This window comes from Pygoscelis adeliae, unplaced genomic scaffold (genome assembly GCF_000699105.1).
Source record: "Pygoscelis adeliae isolate BGI_AS28 unplaced genomic scaffold, ASM69910v1 Scaffold67, whole genome shotgun sequence".
Classification (NCBI taxonomy): domain Eukaryota; kingdom Metazoa; phylum Chordata; class Aves; order Sphenisciformes; family Spheniscidae; genus Pygoscelis; species Pygoscelis adeliae.
In genome coordinates this window covers 496,679-523,659 of record NW_008825271.1, presented here as the reverse complement: position 1 = coordinate 523,659, position 26,981 = coordinate 496,679, and the positions used below count along the sequence as shown (strand labels likewise).

Genomic DNA, 26,981 nt, shown 5'->3' with positions numbered 1-26,981 from the left:
TGTCCTGCCCATTCAGCCCCATTTTGAAGCTTCTCGTGACATTCTGCTTGCTTTTGATTACTTCATGGTAATCAGGCACCTTAGCCAAACTTTGTCTTGTTTACAAATCTGCTTTTGTCCCCTGTCGTCCTTTGGCTTGCCTGCAGTCTTCTCAATGCTACTACTTTTTTCCCCTCGCTCTTGTTCCACAGACCTGCGTTCATGCTTTCAACTCTGTGCAGGTTCTGGTCATCCTTCTCTTCCTCTCTGGGTTCTTTAAGTGTCACTGGAAGGTCTGTGGCTCCCGTAAACCATATGCCCTTCCTCTGCAAAGTCATCTCCCTTACTGAAACTTTATGCTTTTGAAGGTGAGGGATGTGCCTCTCCTTTCGGGCATCAAGTTCTGTGAGCCTTCAGTAAAGAGTTGTTAGTGACAGGCACCTAAAAATCCCATTTCTTAATTTTAAAGGCTTAGTGACACATATGCAGACTTAACAGCAGAAGTAACAAGTTTTCACTATGGATTTGAAAATAACTTTTTTTTCCCCTTCCATGCATGCTTTTTTCCCTGCTGTAGCTGACAGCATGACTAACGCCAAAAGGAGAACAGCATGGTCTGAGTGTGCTAGGATTTGCCAGAACCCTAGCCTTTGTGGCTGTTGCAAGCTGGTGGAAAAAGTGTTGGGGGAATGCCTATGTCAGAACTTCAGACCGTAAAAGGAGCACAGCTCCAGATCAGCTTCCCGATAGGAGACAGGGAGGGAGGCAGCGTGGGTGGAAGGCAGGCTTTCTCATTGTTTTTCGTTACCAGGTGGACGCTCGTCATCCTCTTTTCTTGCAAGTAGTAGATTGTATCGAGGATGGAGGAAATGGGCAGGAACAGAGTGTTGCAGACATGCTTGAAAATATGTTGTGCTGGTGCCTTGAAGAATAAAGCTCTGCACTTCTGCCTGTTTCCTCAGTTGGAAAATGTGAGATATTTTGAAAGGCAGGTTAGATCTCTTTGCTCAGAGTGTAAAAAAGTAGGATAGTACTCGCTTCCCAGCCCCCCTCTTCAATTTGCTGACATTCGGCACACCATGAACGCGTCCACCTTTGACCAGACCAGTTTTGCAGATGGCTTTGAATGACAGCTTGCTGACCTAAAGCAATCCCTGACTACTCTCTTGATTACTAGCATTACTAAGTCTTATATTACTTTATCTAACCGGTTGAGCACTTCCATAGCATATAAGTTTTTAAAGATGCAAGTGACGTCACCATCTGATCTAATCTCTCTGCCAGCTCAGAATTGTTGCCTAAATCTGCTTCAGAGTGCTCTGCCTGCTGACTGTGATAATCTCTAACGCTTCCGAAACCTCCTCCTCCTCCTGGTCGTCTCTCGGGTTAGCCTGGCAGCTCAAAGTTTAGCTCCAGGGGAAACTGCCCTGAGAGCCTTAGGGAAGCCACAGGAACACGCTTTCTGTCGTGCAGCGACAGGTGAATAAAGTTTACTGCCTGGAGAAGTCAGCCCAAACCCCAGGTATTGCATGCAGAGGGGAAGCTCAGTCAGACGTAAGGGGGGATTATTTCTGAGTTTTCCTTTAGGCGTACGCACTTCCAGTGCAAATACAGAGCTCAGCCACGTGACTTCAGCTCTGAACATCACAGCACTTCACGCTACAGGTTGTTACTTTGAATCTTCTTTTTGCCTGGTTTTTTACTTTCTACGTGACGTCTGAGTGACTCTAAACCCCGTCATACAGCATCCTAGCAGATGTGCCTTGTTCTGTTTCTTTTCTGATCTTGGAACCGCAGGGGATGTAGCCTGAGATCTCATCACAATTGCCGCAGCAGCCCCAACCCAGCAAGCAAAATTGACACCAAATTATGGTAAGGGAGGCTGCTGAACACAGGCATGCCACCACACAGCGCTCCTTGGGGCTTTTTAAGCCACCGCTCTCTGAGTGGCACCTCTAATAGCATCCTATATGGTATGCTGTGTTTCTGTGGTCAGCACTTGGTGCTGGCGGACAAACTACAGATGAAACGAGAGGCTGATAACTATCAGCTGCTTGTGCCTGGGAAAAGCACTAGTACCAGTATTGCCATGCTGGTGTTGACTTCTGCTTGGTTGGGCTTGCCAGGCTGTTGGTTTGTTTCTATTTTTGCTGTGGATGTATTTTTCCTGAGCATTAAAGGTGGGTGCAGAACAGAGCAAGAAAATAGTCAAATATGTGTTACCTGATTCTCTGGCAAGGTATCTTGCTATTGCCAGGCTCTGGTGAATGGTAACTCCGCCTACTTCCAGAATGGGGATTTTGCCGAATGGGATAGCTTGGAGGAGAAAGAAAAAAAAAAAAAAAAGAAAAAAAAGCCAAAAGTAAAATCATAGCCCTTAACAGTGGGGAATCTGTAATAGTTGCACTTTTGCCACTCAGAGGGTATGCGTTGTTAAAGCATCTCTATCACATTTACTGGTGTGATCGCGACTAGAAGGCAATTACAGCGTAGAAACCAGGTGTTGCATTTCCTATTTCCTAGCCTTGTGCTGTAAAGGCTGAACGTGCTCCTACATATCCTGAATTCTTTATGCAGGGAAACTTTTCAGTGGACTCTTGTTTTTTCCTTCCCTTCCCTACTTTTTCCTCCCCAGGAGAGTGACTGCCAAGGTTAAGCAAAGTACTACTGAAGATTTTGTAGTGCAGGATCCAGCTGGGGTATGAAGTAAGAGTTTGGGTAAAGACTACAAAGGCGCCTTTTCACTTACGCTTGTTTTAAATTCAGAAGCAGTAATTAAGAGAAGTATCTGTATTTCAGAACTTACATTGTGACAAGACATTTTACTTGATAGTCATCACCAAGAGACAAATACAGCTTTCACACTGAACCGCAAATGCCAAGAAGATACTCAAATTTGCTCGACTTGGCTTGCATTAAAAAAAAATTTAGCCTGTCACAGGGAAGAAGCCTCCAGACTTTAAGTACAGGGAAAGACAAACTAAGCAGGCATCATGGATATCTGTAAGAGAGTTTGAGATAAGAAATCAATCTTATTTTTCAGTTATTAATTTAGTAGCATAATGTACATGAAAACTTGGACCGCTGTTTTGGCACGTTTTGGAGAAGCTGCTGGCATGATATCAAATGGGGCTGGAACCTCGGAGCAAAGCTTAAGCTGGGAAAAACTGTTGCATTTAGGGTGGTGGGAATCCGCTCGTGGGAACCCGGTGCTGTTCACCGGAGGAACTTTAAATGTCTGCATTTCAAAGGATGCTATTTCATAAATTCCAAGCACGTGATTGCAAGTGCTCGGTCACAGCCAAATGCTTTGTAGCCGACTTCCATCTGGATTACACTTTATATAAATAAGATGTATGCCCATCTTAGGACTGTCTTGCCATGTAAAAGGGCGGTAGCAGAAAAGTGAGAATGTTGGCTATTGGAAACATGCAAGATGCTTTCAAACAGGGGAGAACTGTCTTTATGGGACAGCTGGAATGACACTTCTATTCCATGAGGTTTTTTAGTTCTTAATGAAAAGGGAAAAATAATGAAGCCTCATACATTTGTGACCTGTTTATCAAGGCAGCTTCATCAATGATGAACACTGCCACGTGGCTCTGTGGTTTAGCATGCAGTATGTGAATCACATCAGGCATGGGTTCTTAGATGGCAAATCTGTATCTGCAAAATGAATTTGGCAGCTGCACAAGACATCCAGGACTCCTCTGTGCTTTTTTTTTTCCTGCACCTGAACACAGTACTCATGATACCCCCTTTTTTTTTTTTCTTGGTTTCCTAAATTCAGCACACTGTGAAGCCAGTATAAATTCTGATGCTGATGACTAGCAGAAGCAAGAGAGCTCAAAGAGCATTAGCTGCTGTACCCCAGGGGAAAGTGTGCACTGCTAGTTGTTATTGAAACAATAATAGATCTGTTGCACAGAAGACTCATATGTTTATTATCCAGAGAGCAGTAAGGTCCTGGCAAGTCCATGTATTGCTTCATTGAGAATCCAGAGAGGAAAAGACGCATCCCAAATGCTAAACTGAAAAGCTCTCTGGTTCTGAAAATGAGAAGAGTCTTGGTTCTGCACTGTAGATTAGCAGTGCAGAGTGCCCTGAGCATCACTGCCTGCAAAGCCACAGAGCTGTGAAATAACATTTGCTTATGCAGGATACCAGTGCATCTTTCAAGCAAGCGCGAGTAGAGGGGGTGAGAGTGCGTGTGACTGCTGGACGTGCCGGCGTGGTCAGCCTACAGCCATCTTCAGATCCCCTCAGACCACACAGGGCTGTACACCCATGACTGACAACAGGTAACAGCAGAAGTGCAGCCAGCTCGGGAGCAATAACCGCTGCCCCTGAAGGAGTTAACCGGCCTTTTTCTGAGGCCCCGGTAGGAGTGCTACTGGACTGTTGCAGTTTTGGCTAGGTCAATGTGACTAAGCCAGCCTCTGTAGCAATAACTGTCAAAAGACGATGAATGCTGCCCAGGTTGGGAAACTATAATTGCTTCATCTAGAAACTGAACAGACCATTTTCTGCTGTGTTTACATACGGGGGAAAAGTCTAAAAGCCACAGCTTTTACTGACGTTTCACTTTGTCGGTCACTACAAGGAAAATGAAAGCCGGTTTGTTTGTATAGATATATATATATTTTTTTTTTTAAGAAACCTTTGATTACAGCAAAAGGAGGGAGGCATCTTTCTGACAGTTGAGAAACATGGATTAAGGTGTGAAAGGCAGCTGGGTGGCAGAGTGGTAGTTATCTCTCCTGTTCTGTTTCTCAGGAATCTGGCCATTTCTGGATTCACTTTTTTTTTTTTTCCTAGCAGCCCACAGAATTCAAAGGGATTGCTATTCATTCCTTGAAAACATGAGTAATGCCTACAAAGTGCTTCCTCCTCAGTGCTGAGCTATTTTCATTAAGATCTGGTTATTCTTTCCTAGAAAAGAAACTGAGTTTACAATTAAAAATATACAAATACAGCTTTGTTTTGTGTGCAGTAGAAATATTCATACACTTGCATGATTCATAATGCAAGTATAAAATTAATAAATGAGAACAGATTTTATTGCACATTGCCCCATGAGCCTTAAATGTCCAAAAGGCATTATGCGTTGATTTATAATGAGGCTTGGGGCTTTTTTGCTAAGAGGCAGCGTATCTACTGTCATCATTACTAAACAATGGACTATTTAAAGCATAACAGATAGTAAATGGGAGATGTTCCTTCCTTTCTTGTGTGTTCAAAATGCCATTTGATTTTTTTCTTATAAAGAACAGGAAAAAAAATTGTGATTTGAATATAAACATAGATTTTTTTTTCTTGCTGATAAGAGTGTATGTATATGATTACACACTGACTTTTGTCAAGTGTTGAGTTAATATGCTGTAAATGAGTGCAATTCTGAGAGGTTTGAAGAAAGCACACTTGTGCTGTGCAGATCATTGTAAAAAATCTGTCATTTCTTCTTGCGTGCAGGGCATGCTATTCTTGCACACCAGAAAGTATGGCAGATATCCAGGCTGCTTCACAGCTGAAGAAAATAGCAAAGAACAGTCAAGGGGCAGAAAATATTTATAGTACATTTCCTCCATATTGGAGGAGAAGGTATAACGGCTTATAAAGTTCCATTTTCAGTCTGGAAAAGTTTAGGGAAAAAGAAAAATCTCTTTGCCTTTGAAACATTATTATCCAAAATTCATGTAACAAGACCAAAGTTTTTAGTAAGCTGCAGTGAAGTATCTTTTTGCTGTTGTAACTTAAAAGAACAATTTCCTATATTGATAAATTCATAACAAAACCAGGAGATGGACTGGATATATAAGTTTGGCTGTTGTGGGCAGGAATGTCTTTCCCGTAAAAACTGGAGACTTCTGTTTCCAAGTAGAGGAGAGGGGGGGTGGATTTATGTCATGCAGTTCATCCTAAGGAAGGATGTGAAGAGCCTTCATACTGGATGGGCAAAATTTGATCGCTGGAGGCAAGGTCAGGGTTTGACAAATGATCTCAATGTGGCCTCTAGACTCCTTGCTCGTAGCCCATTTTTTGAAGCACAGCAAAAACCAGAGCCAGGCCATCTACTCAGGGGCTCCAAACTACAACAGAAAACCATCTGTACATGAATTTAAGCAGTGTTACCCTTACTCATGGATATGGGCTTCTGCGGCTTGCTTTGAGCCTCCTGTGGTGCTTTTGGCCCTAGCTCTGCTCATTGACAACACGTGTTCAAGGAACCTCTGGGGATGTCCGAATGTGCCATGTGTATAAGCATTGTATTAAAACTGCTAAATTTTACACGTTTTTGGTGAAAGGCATGGTTCATGTGACTCCAGATGAACAAAACACATAGGTCGGTTCCTGCTGGGCTCCTACATTAGATGAGTGAGTGAAAGAAGTGGCACATGAAGCTGGAGTGTGAGAGGGATCTCATTTGGGTAGAATGAGGGTTGTGGGGGCAAATCATGAAACAATGTGTATCAGAGAGCAATCGTGAATGAACAGTTAAGCCAAAGTAGCACAGACTGGAAGGGTGTGCGTGTCACTTTGCTAGTTTTTCTTTAACCTTGATCGGTTAGGGGGCTGCCTCGTACTTACGTCAGTTTATACCCTTGTGTATCCATATGGATGTCCTTTCCATGTTTTTCAAAACAACGTTGTCTTGCAAAGTTTCTGACTCCCACTTGAGCAAATAAATTTTAAGAAGGAAAACTAGAAAAATCCGTTGCCGTCATTGTACAAACAATGTCATTTTTCAGGCATGCACAAAATATGACCTTTCGCTTTTAGTTTCTGCTTGCTTTGTTGCTCATCTGAAGTAGAAGGCGCTGTGAACGCTTGTGTTGATTTCCAGATTTAGATTGAAAACTCACTGAAAAGAGGAACAGGGTTTTTAAAAAGCATGCTGTTTGGATAACTAAACCTGTAGTTGTCTTTAAATTGAACTTTCATCAGCAAATTCTTGCTTTTCCTACTATCTTGGTTATTCATTGGTTTTAGCATTGCATGCTGGAATGAAATCTGCACAGACTTTACACTCCCCATGAAGAAAACCTTGACAGAGGGTGAGTGTAAGTCATCAGACTGATCTGCAGTCTCTCTCCTCATTTTAGGAAGGACTCACTGAAGTATTTGTACAGTGCTTAGGAGTTGGATGAATTCCTTTTCATACATTAATTTTGATTGGCTTCTGTGACTAGAACTGTGATGTTTATATAGTCTCTGCTGGATACTAAGCAGGGGAGATGAGGCCTGATGTGTGTTAAAAGCAAGGACATCTGTACAAACTGTCTCCATCCCATGGAGTCCCTAAGGGCTGTGATAACTATTCCCGTCCTCGCATGCCTATAGGTTCTCACTAGTGTTAAGGTCTTCCCTTTGACCATGAGCTCCTCGCTCATCCTCCTGAGCACGACCCAGTGGATGGTGCTCATGTGGGCCTGTTTCTCTGTCAAGGACAGGGAGGGGAAACACAGCACAGAGCTGAGCACAGTTTTGTCCAAGCCTGGCAACTAGGCTGGTTGGCTGCTGGTGTGGAGAAACCAGAGCTTAGTGCTGTGCTGTGCTTCTCACCGCTGTTCTCCCCCAGCCAGTGAGGAGCCCATACGCAGATACAGTTTTTAATTTTCTCCTTCCCTTAGCTCTTTCTCCCTTTTCCACTCATCTTAACTTTTTCATTTTCTTTCTCCTCCTCACCTCTGTTCTTTCCTCCCCACATTTATCGTGACTTGCCTCAGCTTTGCTCACAGACGTGAGTTCAGGTTCCCCTATTTCCCCCGAGTTGACCTGCTCTTCCCTGTGCTTCCTCCAGCCTGTATTGAAATCGTCCATGGCCTTGATGCTAAGTAGCCTGTGTTTAAGCATTTGATTGTTCCTCAAAACCTGAATAATTAATGGTTTTTCAGTCAAGCAGCTTAGATTGATGCCATAGTAAGGCAGCTGCATTGGTCAAAGATGGGGGAAAATAAATATCACAGCCATGTGTCCTGGTTTTGGCAGGGATAGAGTTAATTTCCTTCCTAGTAGCTGGTACGGTGCTGTGTTTTGGATTTAGGATGAGAACAAAATTGATAAGGCACCGATGTTTTAGCTGTTGCTAGGTAATGCTTACACTAGCCAAGGACTTTTCAGTTTTCCATGCTCTACCGACTGAGAAGGCTGGAGGTGCACAAGAAGCTGGGAGGGGGCACAGCCAAACTGGCCAAAGGGACATTCCATACCATGTGACGTCATGCTCAGTACATAAACTGGGGGAAGCTGGCCGGGGGGGCCGCTGCTCGGGGACTGGCTGGGCATCGGTCGGCGGGTGGTGAGCAATTGTACTGTGCATCACTTGTTTTGTGTATTATTATTACATTATTATAATTATTTTATTTCAACTATTAAATTGTTTTTATCTCAACCCACGAGTTTTTCTCACTTTCACTCTTCCAATTCTCTCCCCCATCCCACTTGGGGGGGGGGGGGGGGGGGAGAGTGAACGAGCGGCTGTGTGGTGCTTAGTTACCGACTGAGGTTAAACCACGACACCACGCTTCTTACTACAATATCTCTGTCAAAATAAGTTCTCCTTTGCCTTGAAAACTAACTGTAACTGCTTTTCCTTTCCATTCATACTTAAAGTGGATCATAAGAAACAAATATATGGGATGCTTTGCATCTTCCAATAAGAAGTATATGAAAGATGCACTTTTTGTAAGGCTGGCAGAGGAGCAAGGCCCCTGGGAAGTGACTGGCCTGGAGCTGGAGGCATCCAGAATCCATATCTTCTAGAAAGAGATGACCAGGATGGTGCTCTGATCTGACCTCAGCCCAGCTTTAGTGCTGTAGCTGTTACAACTTATATTCTCTGTGGAAGTGATTGCTCAGCCCTACTTTTTACCCAAAGATAGCGATTTACACATCTTAGCTAGAGCTACATAGCAGCAAGTCACTCAGGAAAGAGGACAACTGCTCCCGTGAGGAATTCTTGTCTGCTGTCAGGTGCCTCTCAAGATTTATCTACTACCTTGGAAGTATTTTCAGTGCAATAATTAATCTGTCGAGTTTCCTGAGGACCTTTCGAGCACCATTCCACCCCTCCCAAACAGATTATGGGATGTTTACAGCCATCAATGCAATGAAAGCATCCTTTGCTATGACGATAAAGTCTGTGTAGTTGCCACTGCTTCAAATTCTCTCAGTGAGCCACAGAACAAAAGCTGTTACTGCATGCTAGCCTAGTATCTCAAGGGGATGGTAACTTTGTGCACCATTACAGCGGATTTTCTGCTATATCATGACTTACGTCAGTGCAATGATGCTTTTCGTGAGGAGCCTATTATGTGGCAATACAGATCTTGAATGAGTATTATGTGATAGTGTATAGATCTTGAATTGACTACAGTTTAAATGGTGGCATGGTCAAGTCAAAGTCTGTTCAAAAGGAAATGTAAAATGTGATTTTGTTTGCTTATTTAAATAATTATTGACTTATATAGAGTGAAAGGTCGTGTAAAGCTGCTACTTGATATTCGTCTGTTTTTCAAAATTCTGTGCTAAAGCTAGTCAATGCGCATACTTACATACTAGCTTACTTAAGCTTATTTATATTATAAGCTATTATAAACTACAATCCTTGCCTGAAATCAGCAACTGGAAAATTTACCAAAGATGATTTGATTAGCAACAGAGGGGAAACAAAGAAATGTTGAGATACAGAAATTTTAATTTCAGTGTGTATAAGCCAAATGACATAGATTTTTATGTTATAGTATGCCTCCCTCTCATACAAAAAAAAGCACCACTTAGGTGTAAACAAAATTCAAGTGAGACAGTGTCTCTAGGAGCGAAGAGTTACTTATTTGTCTGAAGGACCATTAAGACGACAGCTTGCTGGGGGGAGCCACATGAAAAATGCCAAAACAAACAACAAAACCCATCACACTCTTCAGTCCAGGTCAAAATTAAACTTGCAGCAGCTGCAAGTCTGCTTTCTAAATGGTCTTTCTGCACGTTAATCTTAATGCACACATTTTTCTATTTTCCCATCAATTTTACCGGAGAACTAAGAAATAAGTCTTTTCTTCAGAATAATGACAGTATTTTCTGGTTTATATGGTATGATGATTTGGCTGGGAGGTTGGTATTTGTTGCAAAACCTTACTTTAATTTTGTGAAAAATGATGAAGCAAACCTATCCTCTGTGCAGAGACCTGACTCCTTGTGCTCTTAGACAAACCTGAATTCTTTGATTTATTCCCTTAGTAGCTCAAGAAACATGAAGTGTTCTCCTTGTCCAGACTTCTTCCCTAAGTATTTTTTCTTTATCTTACTTCATCATACTTGAAGTTTTTAAAAAGAGGGACATTATGTTGTACTTGCAAACTCTGCAGTCAAGACCGGTTTCAGATCTTTCACAGGCAAGTGGGTAAATGCAAACATGGTGTATGCAAGCATGCATAACAATTTGTCTGGTATTTCTTAATCTCACTTCAATATACAATTATGTAATTAGTTCAATTAATTGGACCAATTTTAATGATTTTTTTTGAGGGTTGCAAAATAAGCGGTGTACCAAATTGCTATTACATTATCTGCTGTTACCTCAAATGCAGCTGTAATTCCCCTTATCATTGCTAAACACTTACCACACTTTGGTTTTCACCAGGATGAGACTGACTAGAATCTGCTACTTTATTTCTTTATTTCTTTTGTTTTTGAAGTAGACCCAGTCCAGGCAAAATGGGGGGAAAAACTCCCGAGCTTCATAAGAAAGATCTGAATACTGAACATGAATGACAGTAGTGTAGAAGATCTTTCAGCAGAGTGAACTAATGCCTTTGTATGTGCAATGGGTTGGATGGATCCCTTCATTTCATATTTACTGTTGGACACAGCAGTAATTGAACTTTTTTGGCAAGGATCCTGTTACCTGCTTTCCTGAGGACTGGTGCTTTTTCCTCTTCAATCCCTGCCTCCACAGAGGGAGCTGAGGCACATTTTGAAAATTCAGGAATAGAGAATGCAAGTGGTTTGTTTTCCTTATGGTGAATGGTGCATCTCTGCTGTATGCAATATTGTGTAGCATTAAGACTCACAGACCCTATACGACCTAGTCCCTAGCTAGGAGGCAACCATTTCTACTGTGGAGTCATGGCCTGCAAAGTCAGTGTTTAGGTACCTTAGGGCAGATTGGGGCAGTGGCTATTTGTCATCTTGTACAGTGTAAGGCTGTTTACTGCAAAGCCCTGTTGTTACCTTTTATTTAGAGTTTTGCTGAATGATTTGCCTGTTGGAGATTACTTTGTCTGGAAATACCATGAGTAACGATTGCTTCACAGAGGAGGAGGAGGAGGTAGTCATCAGTTAGTTGATCTCCAGGCAATTTCCTTAGCAGCATTACTTTGTTATGCATACAAACAAGATACTTTTACTCTTGTTTTAGTTGAAGAACCTCTTAACTTGCATATTGTCTGCAACATATCTGCAGATGCCACTGGTGGCAAATGCCACCATTACATTGGTGCTTGAGCTAGGATTCAGGGACCTTTCCAGAAGCAAACTTTTAGCATCCTGGTATGAGATGTAATATCACTTTCAGACACGCATCCAACTATTTCTTTGTAGGTGTACATTTTCCTGGTCAATTAGCACGATACATTCCAGTTCCTGTCCACTGACCGACTGACTTGGTGTCTATAGAAGTCTGAAAATCAAAGAACTCTTAGGCCAGCATAAATTTTGCACAGATGATTTCACAAATCTGAGAGCAGCAGCTCCCACATTTTACTAAACTTCTTATCTGCTTTGGAATTTCATCTAGCGATCAGTCATAGTAGAGGCTGCTGTGAAAGGCCATTATGCAGAGAAAATGAAAAAATCTTAATTAACTCTTGGTAAAGCTGCTAACAAACTTTTCACATCACAGAAAGAGAAACAAAGGCATCCAAAGGTTAAACGACTTAACTAACATTCGCTAATATAGCAGCTACAGCTACAAACTGTATGGCTTAGGATTTCTGGGGTGCCTCTGTTCCCAGTGTTTTGGTGGTAATGGTGTTGCAGCTGGGCATACACTGCAGTGAACAAGTACTGTACATATAAAGCTTCACTGGGAGGTTCATGATGTGAGCACTGAAGAAAAGCATAGGAAGGATTTTCCTGCATTGTTTCTTACACTGGCTCGGACGTGGGGGACATCATCAATATTCAAAGAGAGATGTAACACCTTTACCTTGTCTGATAGATCTGCCGTTAGAACATCTTGTCCTAGGATATGAATGTCTCTGTAGCCTTTAAGTCACTACTTATGCTTTGTCTTTTTAATTTGTCTTACTTAAAAATCAGTATGCAAAACTCTACATAGAATTACACTTTGCTAATATTCTCCGAACTTTGTTTCAGGACATAAGAGGGTGTGTGTATGTGTGAATATGTGCGTAGTTAAGTATGAAAAAGGCCTATGCAGAGCTTTCCTCTGTTAATCTGAATTCTCAATCTCACCTTTAGTTTCCACCCTGCTTCCCTGAGAATTGCAGTGGGAGAGAAATAAGCTATACCACATGGGCAACAGGCTTAAGCTCTTACAAAGAAAAGGTTTCTGAAGTCAGTCATCCCCAACTGAAACTGTCCTGTTTCCACTGCTTTATTTACACTCTCTGTGGGTTGTTAGCCAGTGTTTTCTAGATTTGAGCACCACAGATGGCTTCAGCTGCCACTTGGAGAGCAGCGGTGCTTGAGTATTTGTCATTCAAGTCACTGCGAACATTATGGGAAAGACCAAATTTAACTGCATCCTACAAGGATTTGGTAGCCTGCTGGCTGGGCTTATTAAATGATGTGAAAGCCTATTAAGAAACATTGCTTGACTAATAGAAATCACCTTGTGCAGTAGTTGTGCGTTTTCCCCAAACTAAAGACGTTATACTTCATTCTGGATGTGAAAAGTCATAGCCTGTGTAGCAAAACACGGGACAAATCCATGAAATGAAGACACAGATATCTCTGATCTCATATCCCCAATCTCCAAACTCATGATCTGTTTCATTTGAACTAAGGCTAATTTAATGAACAGAAATAGCAAATAGTTTTAATAGCTGAAAAGAGGTTACTTTAACTAAAAAACATGAAATGGATGGGATATAGTAGCCGGCAGAGTACTCTCGGAAGGGCTGGCAGCGCTTGTTCTTAGGAACAATTATTTTCTAGTACCTCTTTTGATACTTTTTTTTTCTCTTTGCTATATCAACTGATTTCTTTTGTTTTCTCTCACCACTTCTTTCTCTGTAGACCTTTCTGTTTGCAAAGGAGTGTTCTTCCTGACACTTATTTCCAGTTTGGCTTTCTAAAACCAGGGTGAAGGCTGCAGTGTGGTCTTTGAGACCAAATCCTCCAAAGAAGCTGAGAAGATTAGCATTGGTTAGCTTTAGGCAGACAAAAGCTGAACTGAATTGATAAGGAGTAAAAGCCCAGCTGGATGACAACAGGTAAGTCATTTTAGATTGTCTGAAGATTTGGATCCGGACTTCTAAGAGAGCGTCGGCAATGATGTTTTGGCTGTCTAGACAATAAAATTCCCATAGGCTTAATTAAAACTAGGAATTAAATGTATTTCTGCTTATGAAACATATAGGTACCTCTTCTATTGCTTTGCTTTTTGATAGCATTTCTAGCAGAGCTTTGGATATAAGATCCCATGCTACTTACTTGGTTTGATTTTGGGCCAGTCTGCTGCTTCTATCCTGTGGTCTTCATACTTCTTGCCCGAGTAGGCAAACAGGTAGCGGCTGATTTCTGCTCGTCCTCGCAGATTGAAGTATGTCAGCTTGTACTGTGGCATGCTGGATCCCTGAAAGGGAAGACACCGTGTTGCTTTAGATATGAGTAACTCAACTCCTTTTTACAAAAGCTCACCATATGCTCGTTTTTGAAAGACGTGCTTGTACAATGCAAAGGACATATTACGTTAAGCCATGATGTGTTGTACTTTGCAATCATTGTATTAGACACACCTTTTTGTTCTGCATTTGTCAGCCACAATGTTTAGACGTGAACAATGACGGTTAAACCTGCAGTTCCTCCTTGTGTATCTCCAGAGAGATGGCTTGATTTTTTTCAGACATATTAAGAACTTTCAGCTTTCATTTATTTTTCTTGTGACTCCAAACTCAGGCCATTTTTATAAAGTGTTTTTCAGAGTGCAAATCTAAAATCATATACTGTAACAGAAGATGGTTGCTGTCTTGAGCAGCAATTTTGTTCAAGCCTGCCCTGGTCAGCCTCTATTGCTTATGGAGACCTTCATCCAAGACTAGATCATGCGAATTGCCAAACTGTTATGATTTTTCTCATTAACTTTTACCCTAGTTGTGTAGGCCAAGCAACCCAAGTTATTTTAGAAGGAAAATTTGCTATGGAAACCAGTCTACACTGTTGTTTTGAGAAAATAATCATCAAATTCTCAGTTTCTTGTATAGAAGCCAAAAGAAAACTTGAAATTACTTTGTTAGGTTTTCATGTGTTTTTTCCTTCACTTCTAAGTTAGGAATCATGTAACAGGAAAGCTCTATTTGTTTCTCGGTGTAACAGGCAACAAAAGAAAATACTCATGAGTTTGCTTGTACAACAAGGATGGTGCAGGAAAGGTGAATAGCTAAGGCTGCTTTAAACAAGAAGTAAGCTTTTAAACTCTGCACATATAGCACCTTAACAAGAGATATCTATGAGCTCAGCTGAGATTTAAATGTACTGGCTAAAGGGAACTAAAACAACCATCCACCTCCTCACCCAAAGCAAAACCCTTTCTCATTTTGGCCTTAAAGTAGACCTTGCATGTCATTTACCATTCTTTTATAGCCATCAGATTCAGAGTGTTAGTAACAAAGCTTGCAACAAAGGAAAGCTGCACTAGGAAAGAAAGGGAACTTGCTTTTTTAATGCGTAGGTGCTACTACATAACCTTGCAATACAAACAACCCCCTATTTAGTCATCTTGTCTTTGAAAACATATGCTTGAGGGCAGATGTATCATCAGCTTTCACTTTAGAGGGAGAGGCTTTTTGTTCAGAAACTGGGAAAGCTTGCACTTAACTCACGCTGAAAAGAGTAAACTGCCTTTGCCACTGTCTCCTCAAAAGTCAAAATATCTACTTTCCACCCTTAAAGTAGCAAAGACAAAAAAAATTTCACAGCAAACGAGCACACTGGAGGCTGCTTAATTTATCGTGAAAGTTACCTGTTCCCCTACAGCACACAGCAGGCTCAGAAGAGATTATTAGTAAATGGAGATTTTTCACAGCTGATGGCCCAGCAGAGAAGCAGGAGCAGAGATGAAGAGTTACCAATGGAGATATCTACAAGTGCTTCAAAACAAAGATACCACTACAATTATTTTTTTTAAGTCAAGCAAGTGAGCTCCTTTGCTCTGTATAAAAGAGGGAAGCTGCAGGCAAAATGAGTTACATTAGGATGTGCTTAGTTCTCTAGATGTGTTAATTACCAGAAAATACTTTTGTTTGCTGCTTGGCGAACGCAGCTCACAGATTACAGGTATAAGTGTTTCTTCCTCTAAAGAGAGAAATTTTGATAATTCCAAATTTTTAAACACGTTTTAGGTAAGCGGCAAAACTTTGCTACTCTATTTTCAAATTTTGTGCCCTGATTTATTACTTATTATGCTTTATTGTGCTTATATAATAATACTATATATATTATTATACTTATTTATTTATGCAGGATGACTTTGGATTATATGTCTACAAAGTTAATGTAAGAAGAGAGGATGAGATTGTAGCACTTTTTTTCCCCCATTTTTCCTTGCTTCTGATTTTGTGTGGTCACTTGAGAACAAGGAATGGCATTTTTAAAAGAGCATGTGTTATCTGAGGTTCAAATTAGACATGACTTAGTGATTTGGGAGTAAAAGGGGAAAAAAAAATCCCACTTGATTCTTACTTTCCAATTTTTTTGGAGCAAGTAGATACTACTGATTCAGTCTGCATTTGGAGAGGATACAACCTTTAACATGCAAAACCCACAGTGTCTGCTTCCCTTCTTTAGGGGTGTCCGCAGAGCTTTTTTCATTAACAGCAATAGAAGTTCCAGTGCCCTGGACTTACTGCACCGCTCACACATGGCTCCAGTATCTCAGCTACCTCTAGCCCGCTTAGCCCTGTGTTAGCGGAAAGTTGTTGGCTGGAAGGCATTTAAAAGCATAAGAGCAGAAGGTTTTAAGGTAGAGTCACGAGGAAGGCAGTAGACAGCTATATACAGAGCGGGCTGGAGATGGGTGAAGTGTAACATTTCTGGTGGCGAGTATTTTGAAAGAGTCTAATTCTTACTGTGGGAGAACTTTATATACGAAGACATGTATAATCAGGAGTAGTGAGATGATGTAAAGAACAGGGAATTTTGGCTGAAGATCAGGAAGTCTTTCTGGCTGCTGTAGCAGACTGGAATATTTTGGTCTGTCAAGGAAGCGGTGGAAACTATTGTTTGAAATGTCTAAAGCAAAGCTAAACAAATTGCTAATGAATACACAGTAAGGAGTAATCAAGTATTTGCAGTGCTGATACACATTTAAGCTTATAAATTTTTGTCCATCGGTGAACAAAAAAACCCAACCCTACGAGGAGTTTACAAAAAATACTTTGCATTTTAAAGGCCTCTATAGCTTTATTTTTTAGGATGTTTTTGTAAATGTTTGTAGGTTTTATTTTTATTTGTATTAGTTGTGAAATGTCAGGAATAGTGCTTCCTAAACAATTACAGATACGTTTCTAAATGAAAGAAATGGTTGTGTTTGGAATAACTTTTTGCCAAACAAAGTAAGTTGTTGGGTTTTTTCCTTATCCTCCTTTACCTCATTTTCCCAGTGTGTTTTGTAAAGGAATGGATCATGAGGAACAAATTAAAACCATTTTTAAAATGTCCAAAATTATTAAATGATTGAAAAATGTCACTTCTAGAGGAAAAAGGTCTATTTTGGGTCTTTAGGTTTGTGCTTTTGTTTTTTTGGGGAGGGGGGCAGGAGAATCTTTAAAACTATTTAAAATTATTTCTCTTTTTTTAGGTTTAGTCATGGCTTAAAAATACTGGAAGACGTTGGTGGGGGGAGGATCTTAGTGCCCAGACCTGCAAACTTTTAGCCACCTGTTTAATGCTATTAAATCTGTTCGGGTGAGTTTGTTGCAAAGCCAAGTGTGTATAAATGCAGGAGGGGGCTGATTTACCTTCCATCAATAAATCTGCCATCTAAGCAGTGTTTTTTCAATTTCTAAAGTGATGAATACATGGCCGGGACCCACCTGTATGCCTGCCCTGTCCTACATTGACTGCGCCTGCGGAAACCTCAGCCCCAGTTTTATCGCATACAACTTTCAAAGCAGTGAACTCAACTAATCTAAATTTACTATTAAATTAGCTTTAATACTTTAAAGTTGTTGACCCACTTAGCTGATTTTCTAGCTTTCTTCTGCGGCTTTCTTAAAGCCAGCTTAACTGGCTTTAACATACCTTTGAACAGAAGATTAGTGGATCCCATGATTAAATTCAACTTTTGGAGCCACTCAGTGACAAAATCAAACAGAAAATCTGAGAGAAGGTCAAATATGTGTAAAAGGTGGCATCCTCCGTGTTACTCATGAGTCAAAATTCAGGTTGAAGTTACAAGCGTCTCAGACACCTTAGGACAGATTTCAAATAATTTAAGACCGTTCATGTCTTTATGGAGATACTGTATTACCTGATGAATTTGGGATGCTTTTATTCCAGTTGAAGCAGGACTGAGCAATCAATTTGAAAACTTTAAGCAAGATTAGAGTTAAAAAACAGAGCCCAGGAAGGAATCAGCGTCATTCTCTGAGAATTAAAAATGCTGAATTTCAGATAGCGCTGGTACAGAAGAGAAAAAGCACTGGCGGACTGGAAACTGTATGAACATACCGGGAGGACAGAGATGCAAACAGTCCCAGTGTCTGCAAGGTACGCAATACTTTTGCTTTTACTGGATGGCAGTGTACGTGTCCCTACTCTGTTTTGAAGGGTGAATCACAAGTGCACCACCTGCATTTCGCCTGCTCAAGATGAGTTTCTGGTGTGTGCCCAGTGCAACCCAGAGCAGGCTGCCTCTGCCAGCCGGTGCGCAGTTCTGCACGCCCGGCCTGAGCCTTTGCCCTGTGAAAGTAAACACCAAAACTCTGTTGGACTTTGTAGTGGAACAGTGTTTCATCTCTGTTTTGGAAAATCCAGCCCTCAAAGTAATACAAGGAAATATTTCTCAGGCTAGTAACAGACACAGAAACCTGGATGCAGATGCACAGTATGTGAATTCAGGGGGGGGGGGGGGAGGTGAGAACAAAAGACAGCACTTTATTTCACTTTTTTGGATAAGGTTATTAATATTTGAGGTGACAGGCAGCAGAGGACTTTTCCCTGAGCTGGGGGTGGAGGGGGAGAAACCAACTAAGTTGAGCTATTTGTTCACATCCATCCAAAGTCTGACAAAGGACCTCATGGTGCAAAGTCCCCTTTAATTGTACTTTGCACTGTGAGAAATCAAGGGTTTTCTTGCCTTAAGGTTTCACCATTGTTAGAGGATTTTAAAAAACCCAATTGTTCCCTCCAGCAAGCAAGACCTGTAGGGTTGGGTTAAGGTTCATCTATGTATTTCTAAAAATCTGGGACTGAAACTGTCTGCCTGGAAGAGATGATGCATTGCACTGTATGTATATTTATTTAACATGAGGGTTATTCATTAATTTAGGAGTCACTTCTGGAAAGCACCGCAGCTAGCACCTGACATGGCACTGCCCCAGCTGAAAGCCAGTGCCTGCTGAAGGGCGTGAGAAGGGAGGGTGCTGCCATGTCTGCAGAGGAAGGTGAAAAAGTCCCTCTGAGGACTAGTGAGTGATGGTTCAGTCAGTGGATACCTCTGTTTATTTTATTGTAAGATTAAGCTGTTATATCAGTTCGGAGTGTTTGGGTTGCTGGAGCTGATATTATACATTCCATTTTCATGATTTTATAAGATGAAAGTATAACAACAAATCCACTTCCACTCATGTAAGCCTACAAGTATCTTTCTGCCAAGAAGCATCTTGCTTTATGAAGCATGAAACAGAGGTCGTGCCCTCTCTAAGCAATAATCTAGCTGAAGCTGAAAAGCTTTGTGGATGTTTTTCTTTTTTTTTCCTTTCTGTTCTTATTACTGCTTTTAAAGCAGTTGCTATTTCTTTACAGGATGTTTCTGCAAATCTGGCCTGGAAATTAGATGAGTAGGTTTGAAATAGATGCATACCCAACAGCCTGATTTGGGTATCCTACTGGGGTAGAGGGGGCACTGCGATTTTCAGCCAATTCATATATTTGCTCACGTATTTCTGTGATGTCCTAGATGTACCATGTCATGTATACAGCTTGAAGTTCTTACAACCAGTATCAGCTGAACATTTTCCATTAATGGTAACATTGGGATTTCAGAGGGAAAACTATTCCTTCTCTTCCTTACTCCCAGTCACAGGGCCCAATAGTGCTAATGTCAATTAGGAAACTTAATTTAGAAAGGGAAAGGAGAGAAGCTGGCTGGGTCTGTGGGGTTTTTTCTTTGTATATACAGACAAAAGAGTCTTTACACATTAAAGGAGAGTTTTTCCTTAGGCTATTATCTCAGGAGTGACCTATCCAAGTATGAAGCATGGATTTTTGGTTCTGATCCTTAGGGGTTGGGGAGAGTTGTGTTACTTTATGGAGTAGAAATAAAGATTTTTAACCAGGAAAGAGACTTGCTCTGCCTTATTTAACCTGAGAAACATTAGGAATATTAGGTTCGGTTTTACCTGTCTTGCTTATCGTCCTTCTCAGATACGTGAATTCCTCATCCCTGTAATTTGAGAGCAGAGTATTAAAGCAGCTTTCCCCCCCCTCAATTTTAAAAAATGTTTCCCATTTCCTGTCCAAGTGGGTCTTCCTGCCTTCATTTTTTAAATTTTCAGTTTTCAGAGGAAGGAACCAGAGAGACAAGACTTAAATAGTTATTGTACAAGGCAAGTAAAGAAAAGCTTCCACAGCTATAACTTTATAAAATGTACTTTGCAGTTTTAGCATGGTAGGAAAGATAGAAAATGTCCGTGTCCATATTTCTTCCTTTTTATTTAACCAACCTAACATAACGGTCAGAAAGGTTTGGGGAAAGGCGTGCTTGATTGTCTTCTGCTTGAGCAATGCCAAAAAGGCAGGAGCCAGCTGGAGAGTAGCGTTGCCCTCTCTTCACTGCAGTGCGAGGTGCAGCTCCCCTTCTGGTTGCAGATCAAATTGGTTGCTGTAGGAATGCCTTTATTTTTTTCCCTTGGATGAAAAATTATTCTCTCTGAAGGCTCTCTGTGTTTATATTTTATGTCTAAATTCAGAGCTGAAATTACAGACAGAAATAGCGATGTATTGGTCCCTTATAGAGAGAAAACAGTTTGATGGTGAGAAATGCGTCTGTGCCAGCAAGAACTGGGTCGCCCTTCTGACTCCCTGCCTGTGAGGAAGGTTGGCGACTCTGCCTGGCGAAGGCACTGGCTTAATCCAAGCTGTTTATCCGCATATAAGTAACACTAAGACAAATAATATTTGTCTTTCCCTGAAAAAACTGAGGGGTACAGTAGGTATCTTCTGTGACGTACCCATTGAATGGGGAAGGTAATGACTTGGGGATTCCCGTTAGGAAACAGAGAATTGAAGAATCGGGATGATCCTCTCTTATTGCACAGTGAAAAGGAAAAATGCTTGTTTCCCTTTTCTTGAGCATGAACTCCTGCTTTTAACACGGAGTCAAAAATATTAGAGGCTTAAGAGATATTTTCAGCCTTTGAAAGCTAAAAACAGTAATGATTTTTCAGTTTGTGGGTTTTTTTCCGCCAAAAGATTTTTTTATTAATGCTTCTTTAACAAAGAAAATAAGAAAATCTCTGCCCTGTTTTTGGAGGAGAAGGATTGGAGAATATTGGCAGATTAATGCAAGACTTTGCAAATCTTCCAGTGGAAGATTTCCACAGCAGTCTGTGTTTTGACACAGAGTAAAATGAAAGGCTTTGAGTAATTCTATCTAATTCCTGTCAGCTCTCACTTTGACATAAACTCTCTGAAAAGCAATGGTCTCTTTTCCCGCTCTGCCCCATTACAGAAAATAAACATTTTAATTTGATCCTTTCTTTTTCTATGCTAGATAGCAATCTGGACCTTGGAGAGAAAAGAGAAAAAATCTGCACACTCTTTTCTGTTTAATACACAAATAATCTGAAGTAAATGTTTATGCAATTTGATGTAGGGTTGAGTTTTGAAATAACAAATCTCAAATGTAACAGTTGCATCCTAATACTCCTTAGCCTGATTTTCAAGATTAGATATATGCATAGCTACAAGCACATGCGGGAAACTGGTGCTCTAGAAAAATCCTTCAAGGATACAGGGAAAAAACACATCTTGGTGAAAGCAGAGGATTGGAAAAATACTTATTCTGAGAGTTTTTTTGAAAACTAATGTGAAAACTGTTTAGATGGATGGTCACTGTGGTGTTGAATGAGAATGCCAGGGTCTACTGGGTTTCTCCAAGCTGCTTTTGTAGCTGCTGCTCTTCATGTGACTGCCCCTCAGGCAACTGCAGTCAAAACGATGAGAAATCAGGTATTTGAAGTTCACCCCATTCATTTTAATTGAAATGAATAAGAGATCACTTACATGTCAGCAGGTACAAGGAGGCAGAGAGGCAGTGATGGACAGGGCTTCACTGGGCTGCCTTGGCAGCGTGCTGCCGCTCCTGCCTTGCGTGCCAGGCTCTTTGTTTAGCGCCTGAGCAACTGTGATGACTTTGCTTTCTGTCTGATCCTCGGTCTTTTGATTTGCAATTACTTGGCCCCTGTTTTATGTAAATAACTTTTAAAATTGTTTTGTGCAACCTCCCAAGCTGTAATGAACTTCAAATGAATAAATTACACACCTGAGACCGTGAAATACATAAAATTGCAAGAGGAGAGATCTCAGGAAAGATGCAGACTAAGGAGTGGTGTAGGGTAATTTCTCAGGAGGGACTATTTAAGTCTTTTATTTCCTCATCAGATGTCTTAAGAATTCCCTGAAGCGTTTTGTGGTAGAACAAAAGCCTAAAGAATCGTAATTCTTGCCAACACCAGACATTCCCGTAAAATTCATGCCTTGCATCTGTCTCTGTAGTCTTCAGATAAATCAGCACCCCCTCACAATATCCCTACAAAGCAAAGAGTACAGTTGCAAGTCACGTTGCTGTGTGTTAAGTGGTTTAGTCAGCTCTCCAAAGGCAGCTGCTGGTTTTGCAAGGATGATTTCATGTCCATTTCCTGAACTCTCGAGCTTGTCCAGCACAGGAATTTGTATAACAACTGTCTTGGCCACCTAGCATCTTTCCTTGGATGTGAAAAAATGACCTGTTTTCCTATCCCAGCCACGGGTATGTGTGTGTCTGTGTATATGTACAAGAGGGAGTATGACTACGAGCTCCTTCCCCCTGCTAGTCTCAACTACCTTGCTCTTGAACTGTCGCATGTTGTGAATCCGCTGTACAGCTTGCCAAAAATAAACAAAATTACAGGCATGAAAGAAAAAGGATTAGGTAGGTTTTTCAGGACGACATATGTTCTCTGTAGGCAGGACGGCTGAGACTGAGCAAAGTTTTATTCATTTTGCAGAGTTTTCCAGGACCACTCACCAGGCCTCCTGGTCATGAATTCCTGGTGTCGTCCTACTCTGCCGTAAGGCACCTGGCACATACCACCCTGCCCAGGAGGCACCAGCGCCCTGGGCTGGGGCACAGATCTCATGTATTTTCAGATATTTTGAAATTGTTTTCACAGCCAGAGTGAGCCTGAGGAGACCAAGGACCTCGCTAAAGTGCTCTTTGGACATTGCCAGACTTCTTGCAAGGACCAGCACTGGGAAGTGTGGACCTACAGCCCTGAGCAACACCTGCCCAGAAGCCTTGGGGGATCACCTAGATTTGGCCATAAGCTGAAAGCATCCAAGACCCCATACCTTATGGTCACAAACTGCTCGGTATGTAAAACCCTAACCTGTGTGTCCCTACACTTAAGAATGTGGTGTCTGAGGAGCAGTTTGCAGCCAATCTCACCTTGCCTCATGGAAACACCAGGCAGAGTCTGGCTCTGGGGCAGTGCCCATTGCTGCAGGTTCCCTGCTCTGCTCCAGAGTACCCTGGCACAAAACTCTCATATACCTGAGGCATACAGGTTACAGACACTGGTGTCCCACATTTGTTCTTTCCTGTTGTCTAACATCAACTAAAGAAAAATCGTGAGACCTTTCGAACCATGGTTTCTGTATACCTTTCTTTGTTCTCCTTCTCCCTTTGCCATCTGCTACCCAAATCCAAAGTGTAGATGTGTGTCTGACGCATCTGAATGTCCTTGTTTTCTCTCCTATCCCATTTCATGCCCATGCTTTACAGAGTCATTCCAGCAATGCTTTTAGTTGCTTTTAAAGAGGTGCAAAATTAAGCATTTCATTTTTTCAGCTCATTGTAGTGGCTTATTTTATGGGAAATTTAGCAGATCAACTCCACATAAGTGAGGTTCTTTAAAATGATGACATTTTAAAATACATATGTAGGATTTGGCAGATTATTTCTCCCACCCCCCCACCCCCCTTGGGCTAACTGGCAAAAGGGTAAAAAAATTCACCTGTTTGAGATTTGCAGCATATATGATAAGCTGATGTGACTAAGCATAGCTCTTAGTAGCATGGCATCCCACTTGCTAATCCAAAACCAGCATTATGTCAGTGGCTCGTAGGCAGTGTAATTACTTGCCAGTGAGATTTTGGTCAAAGGTATTTTGAAAGTGAGCATTGTCTTCAACTACTTCTGCTTTCTAACTGTGTAGTAGAAGGCTGTGTATGGCAAACAACCACCAGAAATCTTAAGAGCCAACCCTTAGAGCAGCAGCGTATGTTCATTGGTGACACAGGAGTGTGCTGCACTGAAGATGACTGGCTAACATGCTTGCATGTGCACAAATCCAGAACTCTAAGAATTACTTTGTGTATAGTTTCCGTTTAAAATTTGGAGAGCTTCAGTCTTGTTTATATCCAAAGAGATTTGATTGTGTGTCTGGGTGCGTGTGCATCTGCGCCAGGGAGTAATTCACACTATGTATGCATTTTTAGGGAGAGGTGGATTCTATTTTGGATTAAAGAAAATAAAAGAATAAACAAAAGTAAAGTTGCAAAAGACCTCTGTGTCTAATTTTTTTTTTTTTTGCTTTAAAAAAGTTGCAACTTTTGAGTACGAAAGTACCAGTGTTTACAAACAGTTCTAAGGAGCATAGAAATCCAGGAAAAAAACTTTAGAGCTACAGTTTGTTTGCTCAGATAGTTTGAAATGAGCAGTGAATAAAGGATGGCTTTTAACAGAGGAAATGTGTGCAGAAGGATTATGCACCACAGGCAAATGACGACAGTTAGAGAAAAAAAATCCTGAACAGATACTCGGAATATCCTTTTGGAGTAAAAGACAAAAATCAACAGCAAAAAACCCCTGTGAGTTCTGAAAAGGAGAAAAATATAGCAAGTGGAAGCAGATGCAGGAGGTTTTCCTCTATAGAATAATGGTGGGAGTTAGGACGAGAGTATGTTAATCCATTGGTGAACCAGAAGACAGGAATTTGGAAAATGGACAGAACAGTGCACAAAAATGACCTGGAAGAATTGGTTGGTGCTGCTTAATATTCATCTAATTCCTCTGACATTAGCCTAGATTTGGTTTGGTTACATAAGTGGAGGCATATAACTCAGCCTTTACATGTAATAGAATATTGCTTTGAAATGGTTTTTCACTTACTGAAAACTCCCTGCAGAATGCCAGGAGCTTCCCCACACCAACTTTTTGCTGCTATGCTGATGAGATTGTCTTTTCTTTGGAAGGTGTCTCTCTGACACGTATCCTGATTATCGAAGTAGCTCGGTACTGATAGCATCAGGCACTGGTGAGAAACGGGGGCTTGCTGTAACAACAGGCTAGTGATCTGCCTTTTTCCCTCTAGAAAAGCAGTCCATAATTTTTGAAGTCTGATTGTAGCAGTGCATGTGATTGTACAGATGTCTTAAGCACAGCAGGCAGTTTAAAGATGCCTGTAAGTAGCAAAGAAGGTATATAGATGGGGTACTTGAGTTTCACTTGCAGCCAATGTGTAGAGCTCATGGTTATCCCTCGCTATGCCAGTAGCACTAGTCAGAGACTTATGTTGAATAAAGCTAACAAAACTCTAAAAATGAAATACTCTCAGTACTTGCTCTACATGTAGCATAATTGACAAGAATAAACCCCATGCAGCTGGTATAACAGTAGCCCTAGGGAGGGCAGAATAGGATTAGAAGAAGAAAGGGGAAAGAGAGGAGCCAGACTGTGGCAGTAAGCAAAGCTGAAACAGAACTCACTCTGGTGCAGTGATACGTGGTCCTTTCCTCAGTGCACAGGAATCCCTCTGAGTGCCGGCCTCAGTGGAAAAGGCTCATATATACTGTTTATTAATATGCAAACCACTCCCCGTGACAAGTATGCCATCATGACTCTTTCTCTCCCCCCTCTCACACATACAAAGCAAATGCATCATTCCCTCAGATAACAAGAAAGCTTTGTTACTTTTTTGGGCTAGTACAGTAAATTGAGTACTGGAGTTTTTCAGCTGGTACTCAAGGGCAAGAAATACTTTAAAGTGACATTTAAAAAAAAAAAGAAAGACACTGGGGAGCTGAGTCAGATGATTTTTTTTCTTTTTAAATGTAAAAAGTATGAAGCAAGCCAAGAAACGGCTGTCTTAAATTATTTCTAACTAATGTGAAGCCCTCTAGTATCTGATCTAATTATGAACAATGCCTTAAATATCTGCAATCTCATTAAAACAGAGGAGCCAGAAATAAAAAAACCAAAACAACAAAAAAAAACCAAAAACCAAAAAATCTTCCAGGCCTTTGTCATAAAGAACAAAGAGATTTAAGATTTTTTCTTTTGCTGTTATGAGTGAAGAAGGGGAAAGAGGATTTGAGCAAACTCTGTCTATGAGTAATGCACATTAGTTGCTACAGCTCTGTGATGTTACTGCTTCTCACCATTTGTGGATGTTGCACTTTTTTGTTTGTTTTTTCTTTTTCCAATTAATTTGTACTTTGACCTTAACAAAGCCCGTTCAATGTTGCTGTGCTTTGCTTTCTTCTTTGTGTGCGACCAGAACGCAGCAGCGTTGGAGCAAAGCTTTCTGGTGCTAAAGAGAGAGGTCTGATGTGTACCACACAAATCTGCTTTGAAGCCTCATTCACTTTTATATAAGTAAACGGTTGTGGGTGTTCTTCACAGGTGCAGAGAGCAGTGCTAACCAAAGAGCTGTCCCCTGGGATGAGGAGGTGCCAGATCCTTGTAGCTCCACCATTAATAGAATTATAGAATAGTTTGGGTTGGAAAGGACCTCTAAAGGTCATCTAGTCCAACCCTCCTGCAATGACCAGGGACATCTTCAACTAGATCAGGGTGCTCAGAGCCCCATCCAACCTGACCTTGAATGTTTCCAGGGATGGGGCATCCACCACCTCTCTGGGCAACCTGTTCCCGTGCTTCACCACCCTCAGCGTAAAAAATTTCTTCCTTCTATCTAGTCTAAATCTACCCCCCTTTAGTTTAAAGCCATTCCCCCTTGTCCTGTCACAACAGGCCCTGCTAAAAAGTTTGTCCCCATCTTTCTTAGAAGCCCCCTTTAAGTACTGATAGGCTGCAAGAAGGTCTCCCCAAAGCCTTCTCTTGTCTAGGCTGAATAACCCCAACTCTCTCAGCCTTTCTTCACAGGAGAGGTGTTCCATCCCCCTGATCATTTTCATGGCCCTCCTCTGGACCCACTCCAACAGGTCTGTGTCTTTCTTGTGCTGGGGGCTCCAGAGCTGGATGCAGGACTCCAGGTGGGGTCTCACCAGAGCAGAGTAGAGGGGCAGAATCACCTCCCTCGCCCTGCTGGCCA

General features: G+C 41.3%; 1 protein-coding gene across 1 annotated transcript in view; it reads right to left on the bottom strand.

The window, feature by feature from the left end:
- Window positions 1-13,792, bottom strand: part of HPGDS (hematopoietic prostaglandin D synthase) — an 18,773-nt gene extending 4,981 nt beyond the window's left edge. Inside the window, exons 1-2 of the mRNA XM_009329757.1 lie at window positions 13,657-13,792; window positions 2,203-2,295 (exon numbers count right to left, since the gene is read on the bottom strand). Coding sequence (XP_009328032.1) covers window positions 2,203-2,295; window positions 13,657-13,789 — 226 coding nt within the window. The 5' untranslated portion in view covers window positions 13,790-13,792. The remainder of the gene's footprint in view (window positions 1-2,202; window positions 2,296-13,656) is intronic.
- Window positions 13,793-26,981: the final 13,189 nt, after the last annotated feature.